The 26,565-nt window shown below is 43.0% G+C and overlaps 1 protein-coding gene across 1 annotated transcript in view; it reads right to left on the bottom strand.

Annotated features, from left to right (window-relative positions):
- camk2g2 (calcium/calmodulin-dependent protein kinase (CaM kinase) II gamma 2) overlaps window positions 1–26,565 on the bottom strand; it is a 354,839-nt gene that overhangs the window by 198,903 nt on the left and 129,371 nt on the right. Inside the window, exon 3 of the mRNA XM_060854081.1 lies at window positions 1,648–1,707. Coding sequence (XP_060710064.1) covers window positions 1,648–1,707 — 60 coding nt within the window. The remainder of the gene's footprint in view (window positions 1–1,647; window positions 1,708–26,565) is intronic.

Genomic DNA, 26,565 nt, shown 5'->3' with positions numbered 1-26,565 from the left:
TTATGGATTGTTTCAAGGTTGAAATCTGGCTTCGGAGTTCAGCAATTAATTTGTATTGTCCGTGTTAAGATCAGTCTGACAAATAAAGAGAAATTCAGACACTGTTGAAGTAAAAGAACATTTGTGACTACTCAGAAACCTACCATTGGCTGGCTTTATTCCAATGCTTCTTTTGAAAACACAATGAAACAGTAACAAAGTGTATTTCCTGGAATATGATTAAAGAGAAGTGAGTTCCCATTTAAATATCAATTTCCTCATCCACTTCAGCCTCTCCAATTAATGTCAGGGACAGTTTCCCCAAACAAGATGTGACCAGCCAACTATCGGGTGCCTGTCTGTGTGGAGTTTGCACAATCTCCCTGTGTCTGTGTGGGTTTCCTCCGGGTGCTCCGGTTTCCTCCCACAATCCAAAGATGTGCTAGTTAGGTGAATTGGCCATGCTAAATAGCCCGTAGTCAGGGGCAAATATAGGGAAAGGGAATGGGTCTGGGTGAGTTACTCTTCGGTGGGTTGGTGTGGACTTCCTGGGCTGAAGCGTTCATTTCCATACTGTAGGGAATCTAATCTAATCAGTTTAAATATCCCTCTTAATTTTTCCTATCCATGTACCTGTTAAATTTTGTAAATGTAACTACTCTATCTCTTTCTCCAGCAGCTTGTTGCATATATACACCACCTGTGTATGAAAATATTGCCCCTCAGGTCCCTTTTAAATCTTTCCCCTCTCACCTTAAACCTACACCCTCTAGTTTTGAACTTCCCTACCCTGGGGAAAAGTACTCGGCTATTCACCTTATCTATGCCACTCGTAATTTTATAAAACTATAAGTTCACCAGCAGTCTCCTTTGCTTCAGGGTAAAAAGGTCCAGCCTCTCCTTATAACTCAAATCTTCCAGTCTTGATAACTTCCTTGTGAATCTTTTTTGCACTCTTTCCAGTTGAATAACATCCTTCCTATAGCAAGGTGACCAGAATTGCATGTAGTACTCCAAATGTGGCCTCAGCAATGTCTTATATATGTGCTAATGTCTGCATGTCCTTTGTACATGTATTTGTGTGCATCTATCCATGTGAATTTGGGTGTTTGCCTGTATGCATCTTTGTGTCTGTGTACATGTGTGCGCATCTAGGCAAGTGTGTGCCTGTGTGTGTGTGCGCGAACATGTACCGGTGTGTGTCAGTCAGCATGCGTGATGTGGTTGGGCCTCAATGTGAACTCATCAATATCTTGTACATGTACTTATGTCTGCATGTCTTTTGTACATGTATTTGTGTGCATCTGTCCATGTGAATTTGTGTGTTTGTATGCATCTTTGTGTCTGTGTACATGTATGTGCACTTTTGCAAGTGTGTGCCTGTGTGTGTGTTAGTCAATGTACATGATGCGGTCAGAAAGTTGAAGGAAGAAAAGGGTCAAAACATAATCGACACATAGGAAGAAAGAGCTCATCCAGACTAAGAGTAAATACAGGCTGCCATGATCACAGGGACACATGAGAGTGGCCTCCTGGGATCCACAACAAAGCAATATTGAGTACCCTCCCTTCCTTTATACTCCATGAATCCCACATCCTGACTCCAACCCCACTCCCGACCACTCTTAATGAAACAACAGAGCACCATGGTCTTTCGAAATGACGTACCGATATTGGGATGCTTCAGCAGCCTACAGATTCTTGCTTCACGCTCAAGTTTCTGGTGATCTGCAGGTCAAAGAAACGAGAGAGAGAATTACACACCAAAAGCCCAGAGAGAGGAGTGAAATTTCTTTAAAATATAAAGACATGAATTAACAAATGGGTCGTTGCAGGGCTTGTTCAGTCTATGTCAGCACAAACGGCAAATGTCATCAGTGGAAATGGATGATTCAGGTACCTCCTGAAAATTGATCAAATGAGAAAGATTTACAGGCACACCATGTCAAGGCTGCAGTATCCATTTTATTGCAAAATACATGCCAAAGGCTGAGGGCTCACCAGTACAAAAGTAATCCTACTAACATTAATCTCACTGTACTTGATCTGGTTCAGAAACAGGTTATAGCAGCGTAGTAATCATGGTAATGGACTAGCAATCCAAAGGTCATGAGGTCAAATCTTAGTTCCAAAATTAAATTCATTAAATTGGACTGGCAAAGGAGCTATTAGCATGAGAACTACAACATTGTCATATAACCAGAGTGCTTTGCTAATGTCCTTCAGGAAGGGAAATTGCCATTTCTAGCTATTTACCTGCATATGAATCTGGTCTCTCACTGCATGGTTCACATTTAATGCCCCCTGGCTGCAGTGGAGAACAAATCAGTCACTATGAATACAGCTGCCTTTGCCTCTGCGTCAGCTCACCAGCTGTGGAAACCTTCATCTGTATCTTTATCATCTTCTAAATGTAAAAGGGATATGGGTCAAATGCTGACAAATGGTACTATATTAGTTTAGGATAGCTGGTCAGCATGGATGAGTTGGAATGAAGGGTCTGTTTCCATACTGTACATCTCTATGACTATATCTATTCCGATGTATTAGTCCAACGATTTGGTCTCTCATTTTCTAATAAACCTGAAGTTATCCAAAACTCTAGTGCCCATGCTTTTAGTTGTAGTAAGTCCTCCTCCCCCTTCACCCTCATTGACATACATTGGCTCTTGATCAAGTACCCCTTCATTTTAAAATTAGCATCTTTGTCTTTCCAAGTCTCTCCATTGGCTCACCTCTCCCTGTTTCTGTAATCCCTCTCCAGCCCCACAACTCTCCAAGATCCCTGCACTCCTCTATACCTGGCCTCCTGAGTGTCAAGATTTCAAATCATTCTGCGGCCAGAAACATTGTATTTGGTGGTGGGGGGGCTGTATAAATAACAATGTGTGCCCCCCCCACAGCATTGTTTCTCTGTGGTAATTTTATTGTGTGCGTCCCCCTGCCATGCCTCTCCAACCTTTCCACCGACACAGTGCCACTTTCACCAATTCAAAGGGCAACACCCTCCCTGGGGTCTGGGTCCTCCTGGGTGTTAAAGGTCCAATCACCCTAATCTGCCCACCTCAGAGACATTTCCGAGCCTGCCTCTAGTTATCTGGGCCCCAAGCTCTTGACCCTCTCCCTCAACCTCACTGACTCTCTGTCTTTATTTCTTCCCTGAACATGCTCTTGAAAGCTAGTGGTTTAAATCAAACCTTGAATCATCTGCCAAATATCGCCATGTTTCAACGTCTCATTATAATCTGATGTGGAGGAGCTGGCATTGGACGGGCTCTAACCTCACACATTGCATTGTCTAAGCTGAGATGTCATGTATTTTCATAAAACCTTAAGTTATCTCCAGAATGTGACTTAAAAGGAGTTCTGGGATTTACATAGTAACGAACCGAAACCTGCAACCCATTCTAAAAGATGAAAAATTTAATAATTTAGGTTTGTTTAATATATCATTACAGTTACATGACACTGTATTCTTTTGTTATAAATTCTGCATCTTATAGTCGTACTCCACAACCATCTGAAGGAGCAGCGCTCCGAAAGCTAGTGCTTCCAATTAAACCTGGTGGACTATAAGCTGTTGTTGTGTGATTTTTATCTACAATTTGTAATGGCCTATATAAGCACCTTTGGGACAGTTTATAACGCTCAAGGCACTGTATATATTTCACTGTCACTATAGGGACAATAACACCTCAAGGAGAAAGCCAATTATCACTTTGACTACAAGTTTGGATGGGAAAGATCTTTGATCTAACCAGCACATTCAGAGAACCAAACATCATTTGTTTTATTATAGATGGAGGCAATGGCCTTGTAATATCATTGCTAGATAATTAATCTCGAGACCCAGCTCATATTCTGCAAATTTGGGATTAAATCCTGCCATGGCAGATGGTAGAACTTGAATACAATGGAAAAATACCTGGAATTAAGTGTCACACAGCACAGAAACAGACTCTTTGATTCAACTTGTTCACGTCAACCAGACACCCCAATCTGACCTGGTCCCATTTGCCAGCATTTGGCCCATATCCCTCGAAATCCTTCCTATTCATATACCCATCCAGGTGCCTTTTAAATATAGTAATTGTATTAGTCTCCATCACTTCCTCTGGCACCCTCTGCATGAAAATGTTGCATCTTAGTCCCTTCTAACATTTCTCCTCTCACCTCAAAACTATGCCCTCTAGTTTTGGACATGCCCACCCCAGGGAAAAGACCTTCTAATAATGGCCAGTTGGAAAACCATCAGGTTCCGTAATGTCCTTTTGGGAAGAAAACTGCCGTCCTTACCTGGTCTCACTGACATGTGATTCCAGACCCACAGCAATGCGGCCGACTCTTAACTGTCCTCTGAGCAATTAGGGATGGGGAATAAATGCTGCCCTGGCCAACAACACCCACATACCATGAATAAAATAAAAATCGCTGGTAAAGAACAGTTTCAAATGTTCAGTACATACGGGTTGTTTTGGTATGCATGGTCCCTGTATAATAAAACTACATAACTTTTTCACAGCCAAATCAAAATATTTTGTAATTTTTTTTTCAATGCGCCCTGAGCTCTGGTGCATTACATGAGCTTGGAATGGTGTGTCAGCAACACAATAATTTCAATTTCACACTAACGTATGTCGTCGTTTTGGACAATTTCAGCATTAAGGTGAAAGGTGTTTATGGGGTTATCAGCTGATTTACCTGTACTACTACAGGAAGGGAAGCAAACAATTGTGGAGAGACAGAGAGGCAGATGTCGGGAAAACTTTGGAAAAGGTTGGAATTCCAACTGGAATCTGGGATGTCTCATCCCTGCGATTCATAAAATTCCATGGCTTTTCAATGGCTTTGACGCTTGCTTTGAAAGTTTCCATAGTTTTTTCACATGTACATGATCTGTGGGTAGACTATGTGACGCACTGGTAAAGATGTGAGGAGCCAAGAACAGCCAGAAGAGAAAAAGACATAACTACATTTTCATGGTTAAGAAAACCCTCTGTAATGAGTAGGCTGTCCGTCCCAAAGTCTTCATCTCCATTGCACTTCCTGGCATTTGAATAGTGGTATGCATCAGCTGCTCTTACCCAATCAGTCAACATCTTCATATTAGCCTTGACCAGGAATGTCTTTCGACTGTTAGCTGGGTGGAGAAACATCAAAATGGCAGCTTCAACTCCTCGTTCACCAACACAGGCAGCACAGTGGCTCAGCGGTTAGCATTGCTGCTTCACAGTGCCATGGGCCCGGGTTCGACTCCACCCTTGGGCGACTGTCTATGTAGAGTTTGCACATTCTTCCGGTGTCGATGTGGGTTTTCTCCAGGGGCTCTAGTTTCCTCCCACAGGCCAAAGGTGTGCAGGTAAGGTGGACTGGCCATTCTAAATTCCCCATAGTATCCAGGAATATACAAGAAAGGTGGATTGTCCATGCTAAATTGCCCCATGGTGTCCAGGGATATGCAGGCAAGGTGGATTGGCCATGCTAAATTGCCCCATGGTGTCCAGGGATATGCAGGCAAGGTGGATTGGCCATGGGAAATGCAGGGTTACAGCGACAGGGTAGGAGAATGGGATGGGATGCTCTTCAGATGGTCAGTGTGGACTCAATGGCTCAAATGGACTGATTCCATACTGTAGGGATTCTGTGATCCTATGAACACAGACACACATTCACCAGGAGAAATCATCAGACAGCAGTCAGAAGTGCGAGGTACAGCATTGAGTGTCAACATACATTGATGAAGGCTGCAACTGGTCAGGTTTATGAACATACAGGTAAAAACAATGACTGCAGATGCTGGAAATGCTGCCTCGGATGTTGCCTGAACTGCTGCACTCTTCCAGCACCACTAATCCAGAATTTATGAACATACAAACAAGGAACAACACTAGGCCCCTCAGCCTGCTCAACCAGGTCGAAGCTGATCTGATATCAAGCTCAGCTCCATTTTCCTGCATACCCCCCATCAAAATTCTACTTGTCTCTGTCTTAAAGATATTTAAAGATTCTGCACATGTTTACTGCAGACAAATATTTACTGAAAAGATGGCAAAGAATATGTCCATGCAGTTGCTTTTCCTTCAGTACCAAACACTTATGCCTTACAGAAGTACCCTAATGTCTAACTTAGCCACATTCCTGCTCCAAAACAGCATCTTCATGACTACATTTCCCCTGACATTAATCTTTCAAAATGGTGTTGTTAGCCCTATAAACAATTTTGGAAAGGTGGCCTGCAATAGGGCGGCACGGTGGCACAGTGGTTAGCACTGCTGCCTCACAGCGCCTGAGACCCGGGTTCAATTCCCGACTCAGGCGACTGACTGTGTGGAGTTTGCACGTTCTCCCCGTGTCTGCGTGGGTTTCCTCCGGGTGCTCCGGTTTCCTCCCACAGTCCAAAGATGTGCGGGTCAGGTGAATTGGCCATGCTAAATTGCCTGTTGTGTTAGGTGAAGGGGTAAATGTAGGGGTATGGGTGGGTTGCACTTTGGCGGGTCGGTGTGGACTTGTTGGGCCGAAGGGCCTGTTTCCACACTGTAAGTCTAATCTAATCTAATCTAATCTAATCTAAATAGGATGTCGCTCTTAGCTGTAAATGGTGTCCCATCCTGCTTAAGCATCTCTGAAATGATTTGTGGTACTTCTTGTTGGACAGAGGCCAAATACACCTATGAGACGTAAAACGCTTTGGACAGAAGGTGAGCAGAGCTTGCGGCTAAGTGCGTCTGTGGCTGTCTGGCTGATTTGAAGGGCTTCACACACAGTACATCACATCAACGGGCAGCCAAATCAGCTACTGTGTTGTGTTTTGGAAGAAATATGCTCCTCACTGCAATTATAATGAAGGCCATCTGTCTCACCAGGGGACACCAGGGGACATGTTTTGTGCAGCCGTCAGCAGTGACGGGTGCTGAGAAATCTGCACTCCCTTGTGGCATGTTCTTCAATAGCACCTGTTATTTTCCAGATATAAATTACTTTCAAACTTCAGGTCAAAGACGACCTGGGGGCTAAATATATATTACTTTGCTGGGAATGCAATGATTTTGTAATCATAGCGGAATAAAGTTAGTGAGGAGATTTGTCTGGAACCTATCCTATTGCTCTTTGAACCTGGTTATTTGAGTGCAGTAAAAGCACCGCTGCACCGATCCTCCCTCATACTATCCATCACCTATCTGCTTGCTGACCTTCACCAGTTTCCAGGCTGGCAGTGCCTCCATTTTGAACTGCGCTTTCTTGTTTTCAGGTTCCCTCCCATCATGCCTTGTGCAGCCCCTAAGGTGCTAAAGCAGAAGTAGGCCATTCAGCCCATCAAGTCTGTTCTGCCAATCAATGAGATCACGGCTGATCTGATACTCAACTCTACTTTCTTGCCATTTCCCTGTCATCCTTGATCAAAAACGTCTGTCTCCCAATCCTGATGCCCTTGCAGCCATGTCTCCGTGATGCCCACCACATCATACTTGCCAATTTTGACCTGCGTCAAAATGCTCATTTACCTTATTCCTTATACTGCGTGCATTCAGATATAACCCCTTCAGTCCTGTATTAATGGACCCTCTTCTCATTGTCATTTGTTGGTCCAGCTTTGTGTTTACTTCTTGTTCTGAGATTGTGCTTTCTGGTCCTATACTCTCCTATAAGAAGAAACAACGTTTCCGCATCTACTCTACCAAGTCCTCTAAGAATCAATAAGGTCACCCTTCATTCTTTTAAATTCCAAAGAGTACAGGCCCAACCTACTCAACCTCCCCTTATAAGACAGTCCTTCCATATCTGGTTTCAGCTAAGATTCCCTCCAATGCAGTACATTTTTTCCTGAGAGGAGGGACCCAAAGTTGCTCACTGCTCTGTCTCTGATTTCTTACAGCTCGACAACCCTGTGAGAGTTGGGAGCTTAACTACTCTAGCAAAGTGTCCATCACTCAGGGCCTGCCAATAAAGCCTCATCTTCTCGTTCCTCTTCCTTCCAGATATTCCTTGAAATCTACTTCTTTGAGTAGGTTTTGAGTGTCCAGTCTTAACATCTTCATGAGGCCACCATTGGCTACGTGAGCTGGAAAGTGTGAAGCTCTCAGGACAGAAACAATTTCTATATTCAGCAAGGGACATTTAGAATGAGAACTGAACCAGTTGTTAAAAATGGACCCATTATTATCCTGCCTAAGAGACAATCTCTGCTGGTACATGTACATATGGTAGCCTCAAGTGGACAAGGTGCACAAAACAGTCTTCAATAGACTATAATCTTCGAGGAGAAAGTGAGGTCTGTAGATGCTGGAGTATCAGAGCTGAAAATGTGTTGCTGGAAAAGCACAGCAGGTCAGGCAGCATCCAAGGAACAGGAAATTCGACGTTTCAGGCATAAGCCCTTCATCAGGAATGATGAAGGGCTTATGCCCGAAACGTCGAATTTCCTGTTCCTTGGATGCTGTCTGACCTGCTGCGCTTTTCCAGCAACACATTTTCAGCTTCAATAGACTATAGACAGGATCATATCCTGACATGCATGTTTCAGTACAAGTCAACCAAAGACAAACAGGAATAGTTATTCATTCCCTATTCTCTCCTCTAACCCAAGATGGCAGTGTCTAATTATAACAATCAACAGCAGAGCCTTGTTAGTCGTGAAAAGCAAAATGTGCATGAGGGTCTCATGCATCCAACACAATGATCTTTGACCAATATCGCTAAAGACAGCCACAACCACCCTTGACTATTCAGTTCTTTATTTAGATAGCTCATTTTGCAGTCGCATGGATGACCTGTGGCCACTATCTTAACACAACCTGGTTACCTGGTGGGTCAGGGAATTATCGATAGAAAGATGGACTCCCAAATAGAGTCAGTTCTCACCAATCTAATTGACTTCTAAGCTCATCAATAGTAACTCCATTTATATAGTGCCTTGCACCTCCTCAAAGTGCTTTCTAGCCAACGAAGCAGTGTTTGAAATCCGCGCACAGTTGTACCTTTGGAAATGTCACAACCAATTCAAGCACAGCAACTCTAACTGCAAAATGTGAGAACCCGTTTTAGTGACGTTGATTAAAGATTAAATATTGATAAGACCACTGAGGGAACCCAACCACTCTTCTTTAAATAGTGTCATAGGGTCTTCTATGACCATCTGAGGGAAAGAAAGGGGCTTTTGTTGTATGAAGAAACAGCATCTTAAACAAAGTTATCTCCCATGGTATTGCACTGGCAACTGTGCTTAAGTCTTTTACGTGGGACTTGAAAGTAATGACTGTCTGACTTATACCCACATATGCTACCCGCAGAATCAGAGAATCCCTACATCGTGGAAACAGGTCACTTGGCCCATTGAGTCCACACCAACCCTTTGAACAACATCCCACCCTAGCTCTGTAACCCTGCATTTCCCATGGCTAACCCAGCTGACTGCATATCCCTGGACACTATGGGCAATGTACCATGGCCAATCCACCTAACCTGCACGTCTTTGGACTGTGGGAGGAAACCAAAGCACCTGGAGAAAACCCATGCAGGCACGGGGAGAATGAGCAAACTCCCCATAGACAGTCGCCCGAGGCTGGAATCGCACCAAGGACCTGGCACTGTGAGGCAGCAGTGCTAACCACTGAGTCACGTGATGCCCATGGCTAACATTGGCTAGCATTTACCGCTTCAGCAATATAAACCTGAGTGGGCAACCGAAGCAGCGCTATCCACTTGCAAAAAGACCAAACACTTAGCAGGTCTCACTCCATCTAGCTCTTAAATCAGTCCTGAACTAATTTTTTTTAGTTATTCACAAGACTCTGTTTTTGAGCACACAAAGTGTACCCAACATCTGTAAGGAGCAAAGCAGACAACATGCAGTACTTGCAATGATGGGTGCAGCTGCACCAACAATGAAGTAGCATAGCATCATCCAGAACTGTGCACCGGATTCAGGGTCTGCATACCCTACCTGTGCAGCAGTGTTCAGACGGCCATCCACCACTGCTGTTCATTAAGCTCACACTGTGGAGCTCCACAGTTCTGTCATCTCCTCAGCAAAGGTGGACTCGACAATTTTAATTTGTTTTTCAAGCAAGAGGAACCTTGGCTATCCGAATGACATGGGCGGGGAGGAATTTGTTCAGATAATCAAATGCTGGATAACACAGTTTAGCTAACCATCAGGTCCTTGCGATCATGCCAGGTAATCCAAAATTCAATAATCGAAGTTCCTCTGTATTGGGGAGCAGCCTCACCATAAGATCTGCACTGGATCATTCACAGCTCCTGGAGGCAAGTTAGAATAAATGTCGCTTTTCCACACTTCAAGTACAAAAAGAAAGATGTTAAGTATCATTGAGAACAGTTGCAGATCTTCTGATCAGAGAAAATAGAACACTAGGGTGTGCAAAATCAAAATTAGATGCTTCAATCTCACAGCGTATTCAGTTTAAGATTCCTATCTTAGGGAAGGACGGCAATGGAACACCCAGAAAACTGGGAGCTAGTTTTCGGAATGGGGTATGGTCAAGTCGAGGTGGAAAAAAATCAGTGTCAGATAGAAGCATGATAATGTTTGCTGTAAATTGTGCAAAACTACAAAATAAAGTAACAGGTTGGTGGAGTGGGCAGACAGGTGGCAAATGAAGTTCAATGTGGAGAAGTGTGAGGTGATACATCCAGCAGAAAGAACATGGAAATACAGGATAAAATAAACAGCAAGGCCCTAAACACAGTGCGCACAGGAGCAAGAGAGAGCTGGCCGCTGCAGGGCAGGTAGATTGAACAGTTAATCAAGCATATGGTAATTTAGACTTTACAGTACAACAGCAAGGAGGTCCTGAACTATGTAAAAATAAAACACTGATTCAACTTCAGCCAGAGTTTTGTGTCCACTACTGGGCGTTACACTTTAGGAAGGATGTGAACACTTTGCAGAGAGTGAGAAAGAGTTTTACAAGAAATTTTAGTTATGAGGAAAGATTAGAGAGAATGAATCTGTGATTCTGTAAGTTAGGACGGTTTCCTTTGAAGAGGAGGAAGATAAAACTAAGATATGATTTGATAGAGTTTCGAAATACAGAACAGACCGGGAGAAGCCATTCCCACCATAAAAAGGATCAAGAACGAGAGGGCTGAGATGCAAAACAATTTTGCAAAGAAACAAATGGGATGTGAGAAAAAAATCATTTTCATACAGCAACTTGTTGTGAAACTTGAAAGGGTTCAGAAAAGACTTACAAGGATCTTGCCAGGGTTGCAGGGTTTGAGCAATAGGAGAATGCTGAATAGGTTGGGGCTGTTTTCCCCAGAGTGTCAGATGCTAAGGGGTGACCTTATAGAGGTTTATAAAATCATGAGGGGCATGGATAGGATAAATAGACAAGGTATTTTCCTCAGGGTGGGGGAGTCCAGAACTAGAGGGCATAGGTTTAAGGTGAGAGGGGAAAAATTTAAGAGGGACCTAAGGGGCATCTTTTTCATGCAAGGGGTGGTATGTGTATGGAATGAGCTGCCAGAGGAAGCGCTGGAGGCTGGTACAATCACAACAATTAAAAAGCATTTGGATGGGTATATGAATAGGAAGGGCTCAGAGGAATATGGGCCACAAACTGGCAAATGGGACTAGATTATGTTAGCATGTCTGGTCGGTATGGACGAGTCAGACTAAAGGGTCTGTTTCCCTGTACATCTTTATGATCCTAAGAGGCTCGGGTGTGGAATGCACTGCCTTGGAGTGTGGTGGAGACAGGTACAATTAAGATATTCAAGAAGATAGCAGATGATTATTTAAATATTAACAATCTACAAGGTTATAGAGAAAAGTGAGGCGAACGGAACTATGATCCTTGTTCAGAGAGTTAGTAAAGACACAAAGGGCCTTCTGCGCTGTAACAATACTATGATTCTATGACATTACAACAAAAAAAAACAAATAAATGCTCTCACTACCCTGTTCTTGCCTCTGGTTCCACTAACCTAGTTGAACTTCAATTGCTGAATGAGTCACGTTGGTCCTCAGGTGCCTGCTCCCAGAACAAACCAAAAATGGCTTCAATGGAAAAAGATAATCTTTCCAGATATCAAATAGTTAATCACCAGCTTATACTCTCTCCCTCACTGGGGGGGTGATGAATCATTTCCTTATTCTGTGTGCACTTTGAAAGCAAACTGTTCATTATCTTCCGTCGAATCTATTAAACGGAATGTCCATTACCATAAGTCTTCCAGTAGGTGGCCTCTGTAAACAATAAGATGCGTCAATTTATTTTGTCAGACTCTGCATGCTCAAAAAGGTGGAGCGCCAGCTCTTGTATTGCCTTTATGGAATTAACTCAAACTTAGATAGAAAACCCTTTGAAACGGTTCATCAACATTTTAATAAGGCCATTTAGACGTGTTAGGAAACCAGTAGAAGCCACAGGTGAAAGTAAGCACCTTTGGAACTGTGATCCCTAATATTCTCCCCAGAGATTTCATTCATGCACGACTGAGAGAGAGTTAAAATAATCAAGGTGCAACTTTTTCTCAATGATTTTAAAACTCACTCTCCTCCCTAACTAACCCTTAAATAATCACTCATCTATCAATGTGTGCCCCTTTCCCTCAAATTTGACTCTAACAAGCACAATGACATTTTTGAAAATAAATATGTTTTCTAAATGCAGATTAAAAAGTCTTGCAATGAGAATGGAAGACAGCCAAACTGAATAATACGATTTCCTCGCATCTGAAATATGGTAGCTAGAGTGTTCTTTTTAGATCAGGCAGTGTTTTCCAGAATAAACATTCAGGGTAACAGATTCAGGATTATACTTCAGACTGTTCAATCATTAGATTGTTAAAGAACCAACATACCACCAGTAAATATGAATTTCTAAACATTTTAATTTAAATTTTCACTCACAACATTCCCAAAACTAACTCATATCTCAATAACTTAAACTAAAACAATCTCAAGGCTGAGGAATGCTACTCTAGTTCCATACTATGTGTATTCTACAGGGGTCCTGCTCACTCTAGAACATTAAATACATCTTGAAATTAATTTTGGAAGCTTGCATCTCTTAGTAAAGATGACTGGTTCTTTACAAGTGTGGGATATATGTAGGCAGTGAAAAGTAAACATACATTCCACCCACTGAAGCTAACTGGGAAAATGCTTCCACCCAGAATAATTTCAATGCAAGAGTTTCAAACATTGGGATGAAACCAGAATTAGTGGTGTGCATGCCAACCCAAGCTGGCTAACACAGAGCGGAAGCAATTTGGCTTCACTAAGCTGCTGTATCAGAGGGATTTGATTTATTGTTGTCACACATATTCAAGGATGGTGGCAAGTTTTGTTTTGCGAAAAGGTACAAGCAGATCATAAACATACAAGGACATACAGATCATAGGGGCATTTAGACAGAGCGAAGCATACAAGGTTATGGCTGCACAGGAAGTGCACAAAAGCCAGATCAATATTAGATGTGACATAAGAGAGGTCCATTCAGCAGACTAATAGCAGTGGGGAAGAAGTTGTTCTTGAACCTGCTGGTGCACATGTTCAAGCTTTTGTATCTCCTGCCTAATGGAAGAAGTTGGAAGAGAGCATTAGAAGGTTGGGTGTGGGGGGGACTTTGATGATGTTAGAGATAAAATAAAACTACAGATGCTGGAATTCAAAATAGACAGACAGGAGGCTGAAAGAACACAGCAGGTCAGGCAGCATCAGGAGGTGGAAAATTCAGAGTCCTGAAGAAGGGTTACACCTGAAACGTCACCTTCTCCATCTCCTGATGCTGCCTGGCCTGCTGTGTTCTTCAAGCCTCCTGCCTACCTTTGATGATGTTGGCAACCTTTCTGCAACAACGAGAAGTGGAGGTGGAGTCTGTGGATGAGGGGTTGGCTTTCATGATGGTCTGGACTGTGCCCACAATTTTGGGGTCCGAGGTTTCCATCCACAATTAGGTACTGGGGAAAGCATAACTGAGACACTATCCCAATATCCCTTGAAGAAGGAAGAGAGTGATCAGAAGCTAGGCCAAACAATCGGGATTACAATAAGGTCCACGGGATGGGAGGAAAAGTGGGCAATTCCTCAAAATTGAGAAAAATTTAACAGAATGAAAATAAAACATTTACTTTTTTTTATTTCAGAAGAAAATCTTGCATTTGCCTACAAGCTATCATAATATAACTGCCTCACAGATAACCCAGATGGCACTTCCAAGTTTTATCTGATGGGGTATAGTAACATGTGGGTTATTGAGTGAATCAGAGCTGAAAATGTGTTGCTGGAAAAGCGCAGCAGGTCAGGCAGCATTCAAGGAGCAGGAGAATTGATGTTTCGAGCATGAGCCCTTCTTCAGGAAGTCCTGAAGAATTTCCAGCAACACATTTTCAGTTCTGATCTCCAGCATCTGTAGTCCTCACTTTCTTCTATTGAGTGAACCATCACGTTATGAAACCAAATTCAACTAATTTAGGAACATATTTCCAAGCACCAAACAAAATAACCATTACAGCCACCTGTTGGTCAGAAAATCTACCTGGTTCACTCATAGTATAGAAACTGGAAGAAGTAAGTCATTCAGCTTTTCATGATTGTGCTACCATTCAATATGATCATGGTTGATCTTCTATCTCAGTGCCATAATCCTGCATTCTTTCCACACTTCCTAGATGCCTTTACCCTACAGGGTGAGAATCTTTCTGGTCCATCCTGAAGGCCAATGACTCTCTGAGATCACTGTGCTCCTCAAATTCTGGCTGTATTAACCTCCCCAATTTCAACTCCTTTTTCATTGGCGGCCATGCTGTTGATTCCCTAGGCCCCAAGCTCTGGAAATCACTTCTGAATCATCTTTCCCCTCCTCTTTAAGACATTCTTAAAAAAATATATACTTCTTTGACCAAGCTTTTGATCAACCATCCTAATAACATGTTACATATGACGTGCTGCCTAATGTTGCCCCAGTGAAGTGGCCTGGAATATTTTATCCCAGTCAGAGGTTTACAGGATGGAAGCAGGCCCTTTGGCCCAACATGTCCATGCTGCCCAGTTTTCACAATTAAACTAGTCCCATTTACCTGTGTTTGGTCCATATCCCTCCCTACCTATCCCATCCATGTACTTGCCCAAATATTTGGTAAATGATAAAACTGTACTCGCCTCCACCACTATCTCTGGCAGCCATTCCAGACACTTATCACCCTCCTTGTGAAAGAATTGCCCCTCTGGATCCTATTGTATCTCTCCCCTCTCACCTTACCCTCTAGTTTTAGACTCCCCTAACAAAGGAGTAAACCTGTTGGCTATCTACCTTATCTCTGCCTCAGGCAGTCAGTTAAAAAGGTGCTGTATAAATGGAAATTGTTGCACATAGGCCTCATAATGGCTGTGGCAGCACCAATTACTGAAGACAACTACAGCAAAAGAGCAACTGCCACAGCCTGAGAAAACAGAACAATGACAATCAAGGCCTTTCAAGCAGCAAACAAAGACAGACAATCAGCAGCTCAACTTTAATGAGGAAGGAGCATTTTTGTTCCTGTTCAGAATGAGGGGAGGTCATCTCCACTCCTCACCCACTCCCCCATCACCTTACAACATCCTCCCACTGTGGGGAAAGAAAAGGGATCCATACAGCTTTTCTTTTTCCATTAATGGGATGAGGGTGTCACTGGCTGGGCCAGCATTTATGGCCCATTCCTAATTGCCCAGAGAGCAGTTAAATGTTAACCACAATGCTGAGCATCAGGAATCACAGGTAGGACAGGCCAGGTAAGGATGGCAGTTGCCTTCCCTAAAGGGCATTAGTGAACCAGATGGGTATTTCCCGACTATCAGCAATGGACTCATGGTCATCATTAGTCCCTTAATTCCGGATATTTTACCGAATTCAAATTCCGCCATTTGCTGTGGCGAGAATAGAACCCAGGTCCCCAGAATGTTATCTGGGTCTCTGGACTAACAGTCCATTGGTAATACACTAGCCCATTGCCTCCACTCTATATAGGATTATCGAGCCAAGTGCAGCTCAAAACTCTGCCTCCAACTTTCTTGCTGGCTTTCAGTGCTAGTCATGTACTATCTATACATGAGAATACACACAGAGTTTTTTCCTTTGGAAAGAAGGCCTCAAATAACACTAACCATTAGAGAATTACAATCTTCTTGCATTTATCTGCAGCCACATAATTGGCAGGGAGCCTGAATGTATGAGGGATGGAAATGAATTAAACAATAGCATGGTTTTTTTTCACATCCCATAAATACACTTTCGTCTCATCCCACCCCTCCCTTGCTGACTCTGTGCTGACACAGTGGTCCCTTGACATCGAGTGATGGCAGTATCATAGCAAAGTGGCTACTATTCACTGGCAGGATACACTGGCAGGTTATTTGAGCAAAGGAAAAGCCAGGTGCAATGTAGTGATTGTAACAAGGTCAGCCAACTGGACCCCGTAGAATGAGAGTTCTGGTTATTATATAAAAAAGGGAAAGTCAGAGATGCTGACACTCTGGTACCTGACTCGGAATGAGGCAGTTCTAAAGTCAAGGAATGTGTAAGCGAGGAGTGATTTGGCAGAGGATACTGGCCTCTGTGAAGTTAGTTCATACAACATCCAAACACGAAGGATTCCAGTAAGAAAACATTTGGGAGTAAGACTCAAGATGTTGATGTCACTGCACATGCTGGAATCTGGACTGAAAACTGGAGATCACAGTGCGTCAGGCAGCATCCACAGAGACAGAACAAGCTAATATTTCAAGTCTAGATAATTCTTCATCAGAGCTCTGAAGAAGAGTCACCTAGACTTGGAACATTAGTTTGCTCTCTCTCCATGGATGCTGCCTTATTCACCTGATTTCAAGGATTTTTATCCCTTCCTCATCCTCAGTCACCATTCCCTGACTGAGATCTGCCTACTTAAAACAGACCAAGGGTGACATTTCCTTGGGATATGACAGGGCTGACCCTTTACAAATCCTTTCTGCTCAGTTTCATGATGGAAACATGCATGCCATCTTGGGAGCATAAACAATTTACAGGACATGGTTCTATTTCCTGGTGTCACTTACAAGAGAGGTACAAACTCCCCACTAATGTATAGCTCTAATCAAATCTTATTTTCAAATGATTGCAAATTCCTGCCTTGCCTCTAAACTGTTTCACAAGCGTGAGAAGCTATTTTTTCCCCAAATTAAAGGGATTTATCAGATCTGAAAACAACTTGGAAGTCAAGGAAAGCATTAAAAGGAGAAATGCAAGACAGCAAGTATGTGTGCAATTAAATGCACATTACGTCCCAGGTACATAGCTTTAAGGTAAAGGGATACATGCAAGGAGGAGAATTAATGAGAAATTTTTTACTCAGAAGGTGGTGGGAATCTGGAACTAACCGCCTGAAAAGCGGTGGTTGAGTCAGACACTTTTGTAACATTGAAGCAGTATTTCCACATTCACTTGGGTTGCCATAACCTCAAAGGCTGTGAGCCATTGGCTAGAAAATGGGATTATTCAGATCTTTGTTGGCTGGTAGGGACACAAAAGTGTAGATTCCTTCTGTGCTGTAAATATCTAGGAGTTAAGTGTAATGGTCATCATGCGACCGTTGTTGATGGTCATAAAAACCCACCTGCTTCATTAGTGTCCTTTAGGAGAGGAAATCTGCCATCCTTACCTGGACTGGTCTATATGCGACTCCCAGACCCACAGACAATGTGAGTGATATTACCTGCTCTCTGCAATGGCCCAGTGAGTTCAAGAATGAAACTCTTAGGGCAGCACGGTGGCACAGTGGTTAGCACTGCTGCCTCACAGCGCCAGGGACCTGGGTTCAATTCCCGCCTCAGGCGACTGACTGTGTGGAGTTTGCACATTCTCCCCGTGTCAGCGTGGGTTTCCTCCGGGTGCTCCGGTTTCCTCCCACAGTCCAAAGATGTGCGGGTCAGGTGAATTGGCCATGCTAAATTGCCCATACTGTTAGGTTAGGGGTATGGGTGGGTTGCGCTTCGGCGGGTCGGTGTGGACTTGTTGGGCCGAAGGGCCTGTTTCCACACTGTAAGTAATCTAATCTAATCGAAAAGGGGTGAGCAAAAACTGCTGGCCTTGTCAGTGACACCCACGTGCCATGAATGAATTAAATAAAACAGCTTGTTAACTCATGTTCCTGTCTCCATAACACCCACCAGGCCTGAACACTGGCAGCATGATCTGAAAGTCTTTGGCACTGCCTACATCTGTGCAATTAGAGTAGATGGGCTGGTGCAGTCCTGATGGGCTGAAGGGCCTTTTCTGTGCCGCAGGCAGTCTCCCAGTGGGTTAAATCTGTATTGCTGCGAGGCAAGGTTTTATTCCTATTGTGACTTCCATTAAAACTTAGCCCATGCCACTGCTGATAACATCCTATTGAGATGGGAAAAAAAATCTCATCATCTGTTGTGCAAGATCAATCACAAGTGTCATGTATCACCCTTATTTTCTGATTGACAGGGGAATCATATATCTAAAGCCTAAAGCCCTCGATGTCTTCCGTCAATAAAGGCGGTCTGGTCTGAGGAGTGTTCCCAGTGTTCTACCTTATGTCCCACTTTCTAGACTTTCCCATCCATTATGATGAACCAGTCCTTTGAAGAGGCGAGGAGAACGAGACTCTCACATTTCAGCACCCAACTGCTCACTTGCAGCCCGAGAAATCTGTGCCCAAGCGCTCAGAAATCACAAACAGATGCAGTTAGACGGTCTCCCAGTCTCTCAGATTTAAGAGTAAACTTCCAAAATGAGTCTTGCACGTATCAGTCAGAATTCTGGTACTTATCCACTAACCTGGCTCCTCATGTTCAGCACCTGCTGAAGCCCCGCCTTTCTTTTTGGAAAGCCAGGAAAATATTCCAAAACTTGTGGTTGAAGTCAGGAAATTGTTGATACATTTCAGGTTGACTGATTTAAGAAAAAGACCGGGGTATTCATTCTCTAATTTAAATGGGAGTGCTGTGAAATGGAGGATGGGGAGAGACATATTCTTTTAAACAAGAAAATGGCTTCTGAAACGTTGCTGCATCGACTACAGCTTTCTTCTCTTTGATCCTGAAGATGTGGCAGTGTACAAAGGATTGATTAGTCATTTGTCATCGTGAGATAATGCTCCCACATCCCTGGATGAGACAGATAAGGGCTGCCTCAGGGATTGTGTTTCACTCCCTTCAGCAGGGCACACGGCCATATTAAAATTCAGCTCAGGCAAAGACACTTAAAGCAGTCTGATCCCCATGCGTTTCCTCCCCCCACCAAATGAGAAGTGATCCAGACCTTGAATTAATATTGGCATTTCAAAGTGGGGGGGAACAAACATTTATCCCTCTATCTTTGTATTTACACACATAACCAGGAAGTTCTCTACAAAGGTGTCTGAGCAGTATCATGTCATAAATAATTATTAGACTGTGAAATGATATTAAGTATCATGCTAAACATTTCAAACTGCTATGCTGTTCTTCCAAGCATGAGTGGATGGACTGTTCTTCCAAGCATGAGTGTTATTTTGATGCTTTTACTAAACCATCAGCTAATGCTCCATTTCAAACCTCTCCATCATGTCCCCTGGGCTGTGTAAATCATCCGACTGCACAAACCTGTCTCTCCAATCTAATCTTTCAGGTTGGCCCCAGCTACCTGAAACACCCCATACGTGGTGGTCAACGTCACAAGAGATGTTCTGAAATCCTACAGCCACCCGTACATTGTCTTCACAATATGAAGCCATTGAGAGTTGGCCTTGTTTACAGCTCCCTGGTTAACACCGGAAAGAAAGACCAGCCTGAGATCTGTGAGCAGCACTCCAGATTCTGAATCAGGAGGCTAGTTCAAGAAAGGAGTGCGACTTTGTCAGAGATTTATGCAAAAGAGCTGTCTGGTCTTCAGGTGAAGGCAAATTAAACCGAGGGATTGCTCTAAGAGCAGGGAGTTCTCTTGTGGCCAAAATGCATCTCTCAAGAAACATAACTGAAATAGTTTATCTCATCAAATTGCTGTTTATAGGAGGCTGCTGTGCAAAAATTGGTTGCTGTGTAACCCACTTTGCAACATTTCATTAGTATTACTAACAAATAATTTCAGGCCAATCTGCAAACCAGATTCTATTATGGTTAGAGTGATAAACAGTTTACATTACAAGGATGTTGCCAGTATTGGAGGGTTTGAGCTATAGGTAGTGGCTGAAAATGCTGGGACTGTTTTCCCTGTAGTGCCAGAGGCTGAGGGGTGAGCATATAGAGGTTTATAAAATCTTGAGGGACATCAATAGGATAAATAGACAAGGTATTTTTCCCTGGGGTAGGGGAGTTCAGAACTAGAGGGTGTAGGTTTCAAGTGAGAGGGCAAATATTTAAAAGGGACCCAAGGGGCAACCTTTTCATGCAGAGGGTGGTGTGTGTATGAAAGTGAGATTAGATTAGATTACTTACAGTGTGGAAACAGGCCCTTCGGCCCAACAAGTCCACACCGACCCGCTGAAGCGCAACCCACCCATACCCCTACATTTACCCCTTACCTAATACTACGGGCAATTTAGCATGGCCAATTCACCTGACCCACACATCTTTGGACTGTGGAAGGAAACCGGAGCACCCGGAGGAAACCCACGCAGACACGGGGAGAACGTGCAAACTCCCTGTGGTGGAGGCTGGTACAATTGCAACATTTAAAAGCCCACTGGATGAGTATGTGAACAGGAAGGGATTTAGAGGAATATGGGCCAAGTGTTGGCAAATGGGATTACATTAATTTAGAATATCTGGTGGCATGGATGAACTGGATCAAAGGATCTGTTTCTGTGCTGTACACCTCTACGACACTAAGTACACTTTGGTGGCTCATGTCAGGATCTATATAACATATTCCAAAGAATATGCAAAGCGCTGGCGACCAGCATTTATGTTAGTCACTGGCACTTGTTGCCCATTTTACACAGATGTGGGTGTTGCTGGTTGGACCAGCATTCATTGCCCGTCCCTAACTGTGCTGGAATAGTCAATGGTGAGCTGCCTTCTTGAACCACTCCAGGCCATTTGGTGTAGGTACAGTCACATTGCTGTTAGGGAGAGAATTCCAGGTTTTCAACCCAGCAAGAAAGAACGATCAAAGATATTGCACCAAGGCAGGATGGTGAGAGAAAATGATTTATGCGATTATTACTAACAAAACAGTCCCAGCAAATACATCGGAAGTCATCTTGTCCTTTGTCAGAATGAGTGTTACTTTATCTTCATGCTGTCATATAAGTCACTCTACCACTGGGGAGAGTTTTGTTTTCGATGTGCTGTACGCAACAAAATGATAAACATGTTTACGATAGAGAAGTTTTCTTTGTAACAGGAGGCATAAGGGAAACTTTCCCCCAGCTCCCCTTCATCGGAAGGTCAGCCAGCTGGAAGAGATTGAAAAATCATTCAGCCCCCATAGGCAACACCCCAGAAAAATACATGGAGATAGTCAGTCCCATTGGCAGAATTGCATTAGTCTCCTATGAGGAGCCTCTTTCACAATGGGGTTGGAAGGAACAAGCACAGGGAGACAACGAGGAAATTACTGTCACATTGGGTAGCTGCATCAGTAGAGATGAACTGGCAGCATGTGGAACACTGAACAGACAATAGACTATGTACAAAGTACATCAAATCCTACATAAAAGCAAAGAATCCATCAATCTTCATGGCGTCAATTGAATTCCTTCAGTTGTCCTTTTGCATTTTAAAACCCAGGACTGAGAAATTAATGAGAAAGTTCAGTCTAGACCCATAACAATACCCACAACACACTGGGTTATTCCCTTCATCAAGAATGCTAGGACTATAACAACAGAATGTTCTGTTTCCAATATCCTGACACTAGCAAAGGCCACCATCAGAGAGAGAGCCCTATTTCTCACTGGTCCAGCTGAGGCTGGTTAGAAACACAAAATATTTTAATTCTACACAGCCAAACCCCCATCCACTGTCTATGCCTCCTCCATCTGTCAAAAACAATTTTCGAGCCCTTCTCACCAATCAGTATGTTGTGTGTGCTCATCATTTCCTCTGTCTCTCTCATCTCTCCATGAGCAATGAGCATTTTGGATCAGTCCAAGAAACAGTATGTGTATGATTCCACACAGCACGACACTAAGAGACTGAGATATGGTGGGAAAATTGACCACAGAAGAGTGACCTGGTAGAGATCTCCAAAATTAAGAAGCTTAACAGCACAGATATTCCCACTCATAGGGAGGCCGTAATGAGGGCTATAAATAACAGGTAGTCATTACCAAATCCAATGTGGAATTCAGGAGAAATGTGTTGACCCAGACTGGAGGGAGTTAAGGAACTTATCATGACATGGAGTGCCTGAAGCAAATGATGTAGGATGTTGATATTAGAATCAGATCAACCATGATCTGATCAAATGGCAGAGTAGACTGAATGGACTACATCTGTTCATAATACGTATGGGCAGAGAGTGGGCAAACATGGACCATAAACACCAAAGATGATGCTCAGTTGAGCCAAATGGTCTAGCTCTGTGCTATAGAGTTTATGCAATTTTATAAACAAAATAACAGAATGAATTAAATGCAGGTTTTGGCCAAATGCTGATAAACAAAACTGCCCGGTAGTTAGAATAATTGGAGTGGGAAGGGCTGGTACATTCACATCACATTGGAATGGCCTACATCAAATACGTGCAGTTTATAGTTCACTGATTGTGGATACAGTCATACTGTGCTACTGATAACACTCAACTTACTCACCAGGATGCCCTGTAATCCCAGGGAGCACAGGGATGGCAAAATTAAAGACCAGAGTGTAATAAATTTCACAATACAAGAATATGTCAATATGTCTATATACTAATGAAGTCTACTTCAAAAGCTAATTTTATTCTGTACTGAAGTGATACTGGACAATGTTGTGCTCTTATGGTGCAGTGGTAAGGTTCCTACCTCTGGGCCAGGAGGCCTGGGTTCAGATCCCACCTGCTGCAGAGATGTGCATCATCATCTCTGAACAGGCTGGTTAGAAACTAGCTGCTGTACAGGGTGCAGTGCTCATGTACTGTCCCTCATGGAAGATCACCCATTGCTCTTCCACCTGTTTAATCATCAGCATCCACTGGAACATTGAGCCATTATGAAGCTGCAGTGGAATATAGTTATGGCAATAAAAGTAACAAAATGTGATGGCTTGGCAAGGAGCAATTTGGGCCAAAGGGCCTATCTCTGTGCTAGGGCTCTATGACTCTAACTCCCCTGCACCAGTCTTAAAAATGGAATTCTAACATAGCACAGATTCCATCTATATATGAAATTACTGCGACATCAGTAGTCGTCAGAGGTTTCAGTTTATACCAAGTGGAACAGTGAGCTGTAGGCTTTGCTGTGTTTGATGTTGTGAATCAGGAAGGATCAGTGTTTACTGCCTTCATCAGGATTCCTCTGAACCCATCTGTGGGTTTTGTAAATCTAAATCCTCCCTGTTGTTAACAGGTGGAATTCCAAGTTAAAAGACATCCATAGTCACACCATTTTCCTGTGGCAAGATGACCCTCACAGATGCAGGGTTTAAATTCCATTATACTGTGTTGGTTTGCTAGATTAACCGTCACAAGGAGAATTACAGCGACAGCTTATTGAGGCTTTTTTCTTACACACACAGAGACAGACAGACAGACAGACAGACAGACACACACACACACACACACACACGTTTTTGCAAGAACATTTGTACCAGACAAGGAGCTATTATTTAGAATTACAGTTAGAATTGGCTTTATTGTCACACATACTCACATGAGTACCATGAAAATGTTACATGTCACCACTTACACTTAGGCACAAATGTAACTAGGTTCAGGTTCTTAAGTACAAATTCTTAAGAGAAAAAAGAAATTAGAAAAATTACAAAGAGTTAATTACTAAGAGTAAATAGTGGGTGGCACAGTGGTTAGCACTGCTGCCTCACAGCGCCAGAGACCCGGGTTCAATTCCCACCTCAGGCGACTCTGTGTGTGGAGTCTGCACATTCTCCCCGTGTCTGCGTGGGTTTCTTCCGGGTGCTCTGGTTTCCTCCCACAATCCAAAAGTGTGCAGGTTAGGTGAATTGGCCACGCTAAATTGCCCATAGTGTTAGGTGAAGAGGTAATTGTAGGGGAATGGGTCTGGGTGGGTTGTGCTTCGGCGGGTCAGTGTGGACTTGTTGGGGCGAAGGGCCTGTTTCCACACTGTAAGTAAACTAATTTAATCTTAATTCAGCTGCATTAGAACTATTTATCTATTAGCAAAGCATATTTTAATTCTGGAACAAATTTACTGACGAGTATTTGCTGAACACCTTTGATCTTCTAAGCACAGGGTGATCAAGCCCTCAGCAACCAGGTTGAAAACCATTTCGGATATAACTGTGACCTGGATCGACATCTTGGAGCAAAGAGGCACCAAACATCTTCTCCGGGTCCATTCTCCCACTATTACTGGAGTGGGACACTACCAGCTTTAACCATCTGTTGAATGCTTGCCACTCACTTGTAACCCCTGTTTCAAAGCGAATATTGTGGATGCTACAAATCTAAAACAAGCACTGAAAACACTGTAGAAACTCAGCAGGTCTGGCAACAGACAGTTGGCAGACTCAAAATGTTAACTCAGTTCTCTGTCTCCTGCCTGACCCAATGAGTTTCTCGAGTATTCGGAATTTGGGTCTGCTTACCGCACTCACTTCCTTGCCCTTAACATCTCTGCCCTCTGCATTCCTTCCTTAGCCTCTGGCTTGCTCCTCTCACTCACTAGGAGAGGTAGTCAAGGATGGAGCATGACTGACTGGGAGAGAGGGAGTGGAGAGTCAAGAAAGGATGATTGTGAGCACAGTTTTCTTCTTGAAAACCACAATCCTTTACAATGACTGTCCCAATAAGGCCATATAACAATTAAGATGTTGCATAGCACAGAAAATTTTGAAAATAACACATTTAATCGGTGCTGTACTGTTAAAATGTCTGCATGTTATTCAATAATAGAGACGGCTTTATTTGCTGCAGGCAGCTACCTGTGGTGTCTCTGGTGTTGCAGCTACTATGTTAGTAAATGCAGGACATGCACCCTGAAGTCACACAGTAGACTTCTGCAATATCAACTGGGTTTTAGGTCTTCATTCTCAGGAATGAACCATTGTTTGTTTTGTTTACCTATGTTGGTGGAGGGAGATGACATTTAGAGGGAACAAACACAGAGCATGCTGGAGAAACTCAGCGGGTCTGGCAGCACCTCTGGACAGAGGAACAGTCAACATTCCGAATCTGACATCACTCAACTTTATAGGTGTCTAGTTCACTAACTCCGTTTTGGAGAGAGTCAAACTGGACTTGAAACGTTAACTCTGTTTCTTTCTTCCACAGGTTCTGCCAGACCTGCTGAGTTTCTCTAGCAATTTCTGTGTTTGTTTCAGATTTTGAAGTTTTTTTATTTTTATTCAACACTTAGAGGAAGAATGCTCTCAGGAGGGAAAGGCAGAGCCATTGGGTCATGGGGTGGGAGGTGGTGGGGGCGGTGAAAAGGGTTGAGTCCATTAAAAGTTTGGTTGGATATGTTCCTGGGAAGCATTGACATACAACTGCCAACCAACACACCCAGGTGAGACCACATTTCCCAATTTATATAAATTCCTCTGCAACATCTTCTATAAAAATTAAACAAAACAAACCCGCACACTTCATTGTGATTTTTCTCTCCTGGTATTTTGTTGTTAGTGATCAGACTGACATCACCAAGAGGATAGACAACCTGTTGGAGTTTCCAAATGCTCCACCAACTGCCCCAAACCCTATCAAGTATTTCACTATGGAGCAAGACGAGGGCAGGGTGGTGGTGAGATAATAAACAGTCCCCCCAACCTAAAGAGGTTATGCCCTAGTAAACGCATATTGCACTGGCTCTTAAGAGCACTCTCAATCACTAGGAACCAGCTACTGGCAGTTACCAGGACATGTTACGTATCAGTAGTTGTCAATTAGCCCATTACATGACCCTATGACTCTATAAGATTTCCTTCCACAGAGACAGGCACTTCTGTTATACCATTAAGGGATCTCATTTCCTCTGGGACCAAGCTGGATTGGGTAAAATTATTCAGTATACTCTTTCCATGTAGTTACTAAATCTGACTGCATAAAATTGCACACAAAAATATTTTTTTTGCAGGAGAATTAAAATAGTGCATTACCAGAAGTAATTAGACCCCAAGGTTTAAATCTGCCAGGATAACAGCAAGAGAAAGCAAAACTCAATTGAAGTTAATGGTTTATTGCAAAGACAATGCAAGCATTGTAAAGTCTCAAATGCTATTTATTCCTTTTTGGAACTGTAACCCAGGAAGGTGAATGAGGTAAGGAAGCAGTTCAGGGGTACATGGACTTCCTGTACTTTTGGCTATTCAGCTTTGTAAGGTGAGAGGAATTGCTTAGTATAATGTATTAATTGTAATTTTTATTTTGTAATTGATTTTGATATACAAGCTTCATTAGACAGCAGTGATGAAATCAAATGTATTACTGGTCATTATTGCAAGAGGTTTGGCCTGTAGTATCTGTCTAAAGA

This window comes from Hemiscyllium ocellatum, chromosome 43 (assembly GCF_020745735.1).
Source record: "Hemiscyllium ocellatum isolate sHemOce1 chromosome 43, sHemOce1.pat.X.cur, whole genome shotgun sequence".
NCBI classification, from domain to species: domain Eukaryota; kingdom Metazoa; phylum Chordata; class Chondrichthyes; order Orectolobiformes; family Hemiscylliidae; genus Hemiscyllium; species Hemiscyllium ocellatum.
This window is presented reverse-complemented; position numbering and strand designations above follow the sequence as displayed.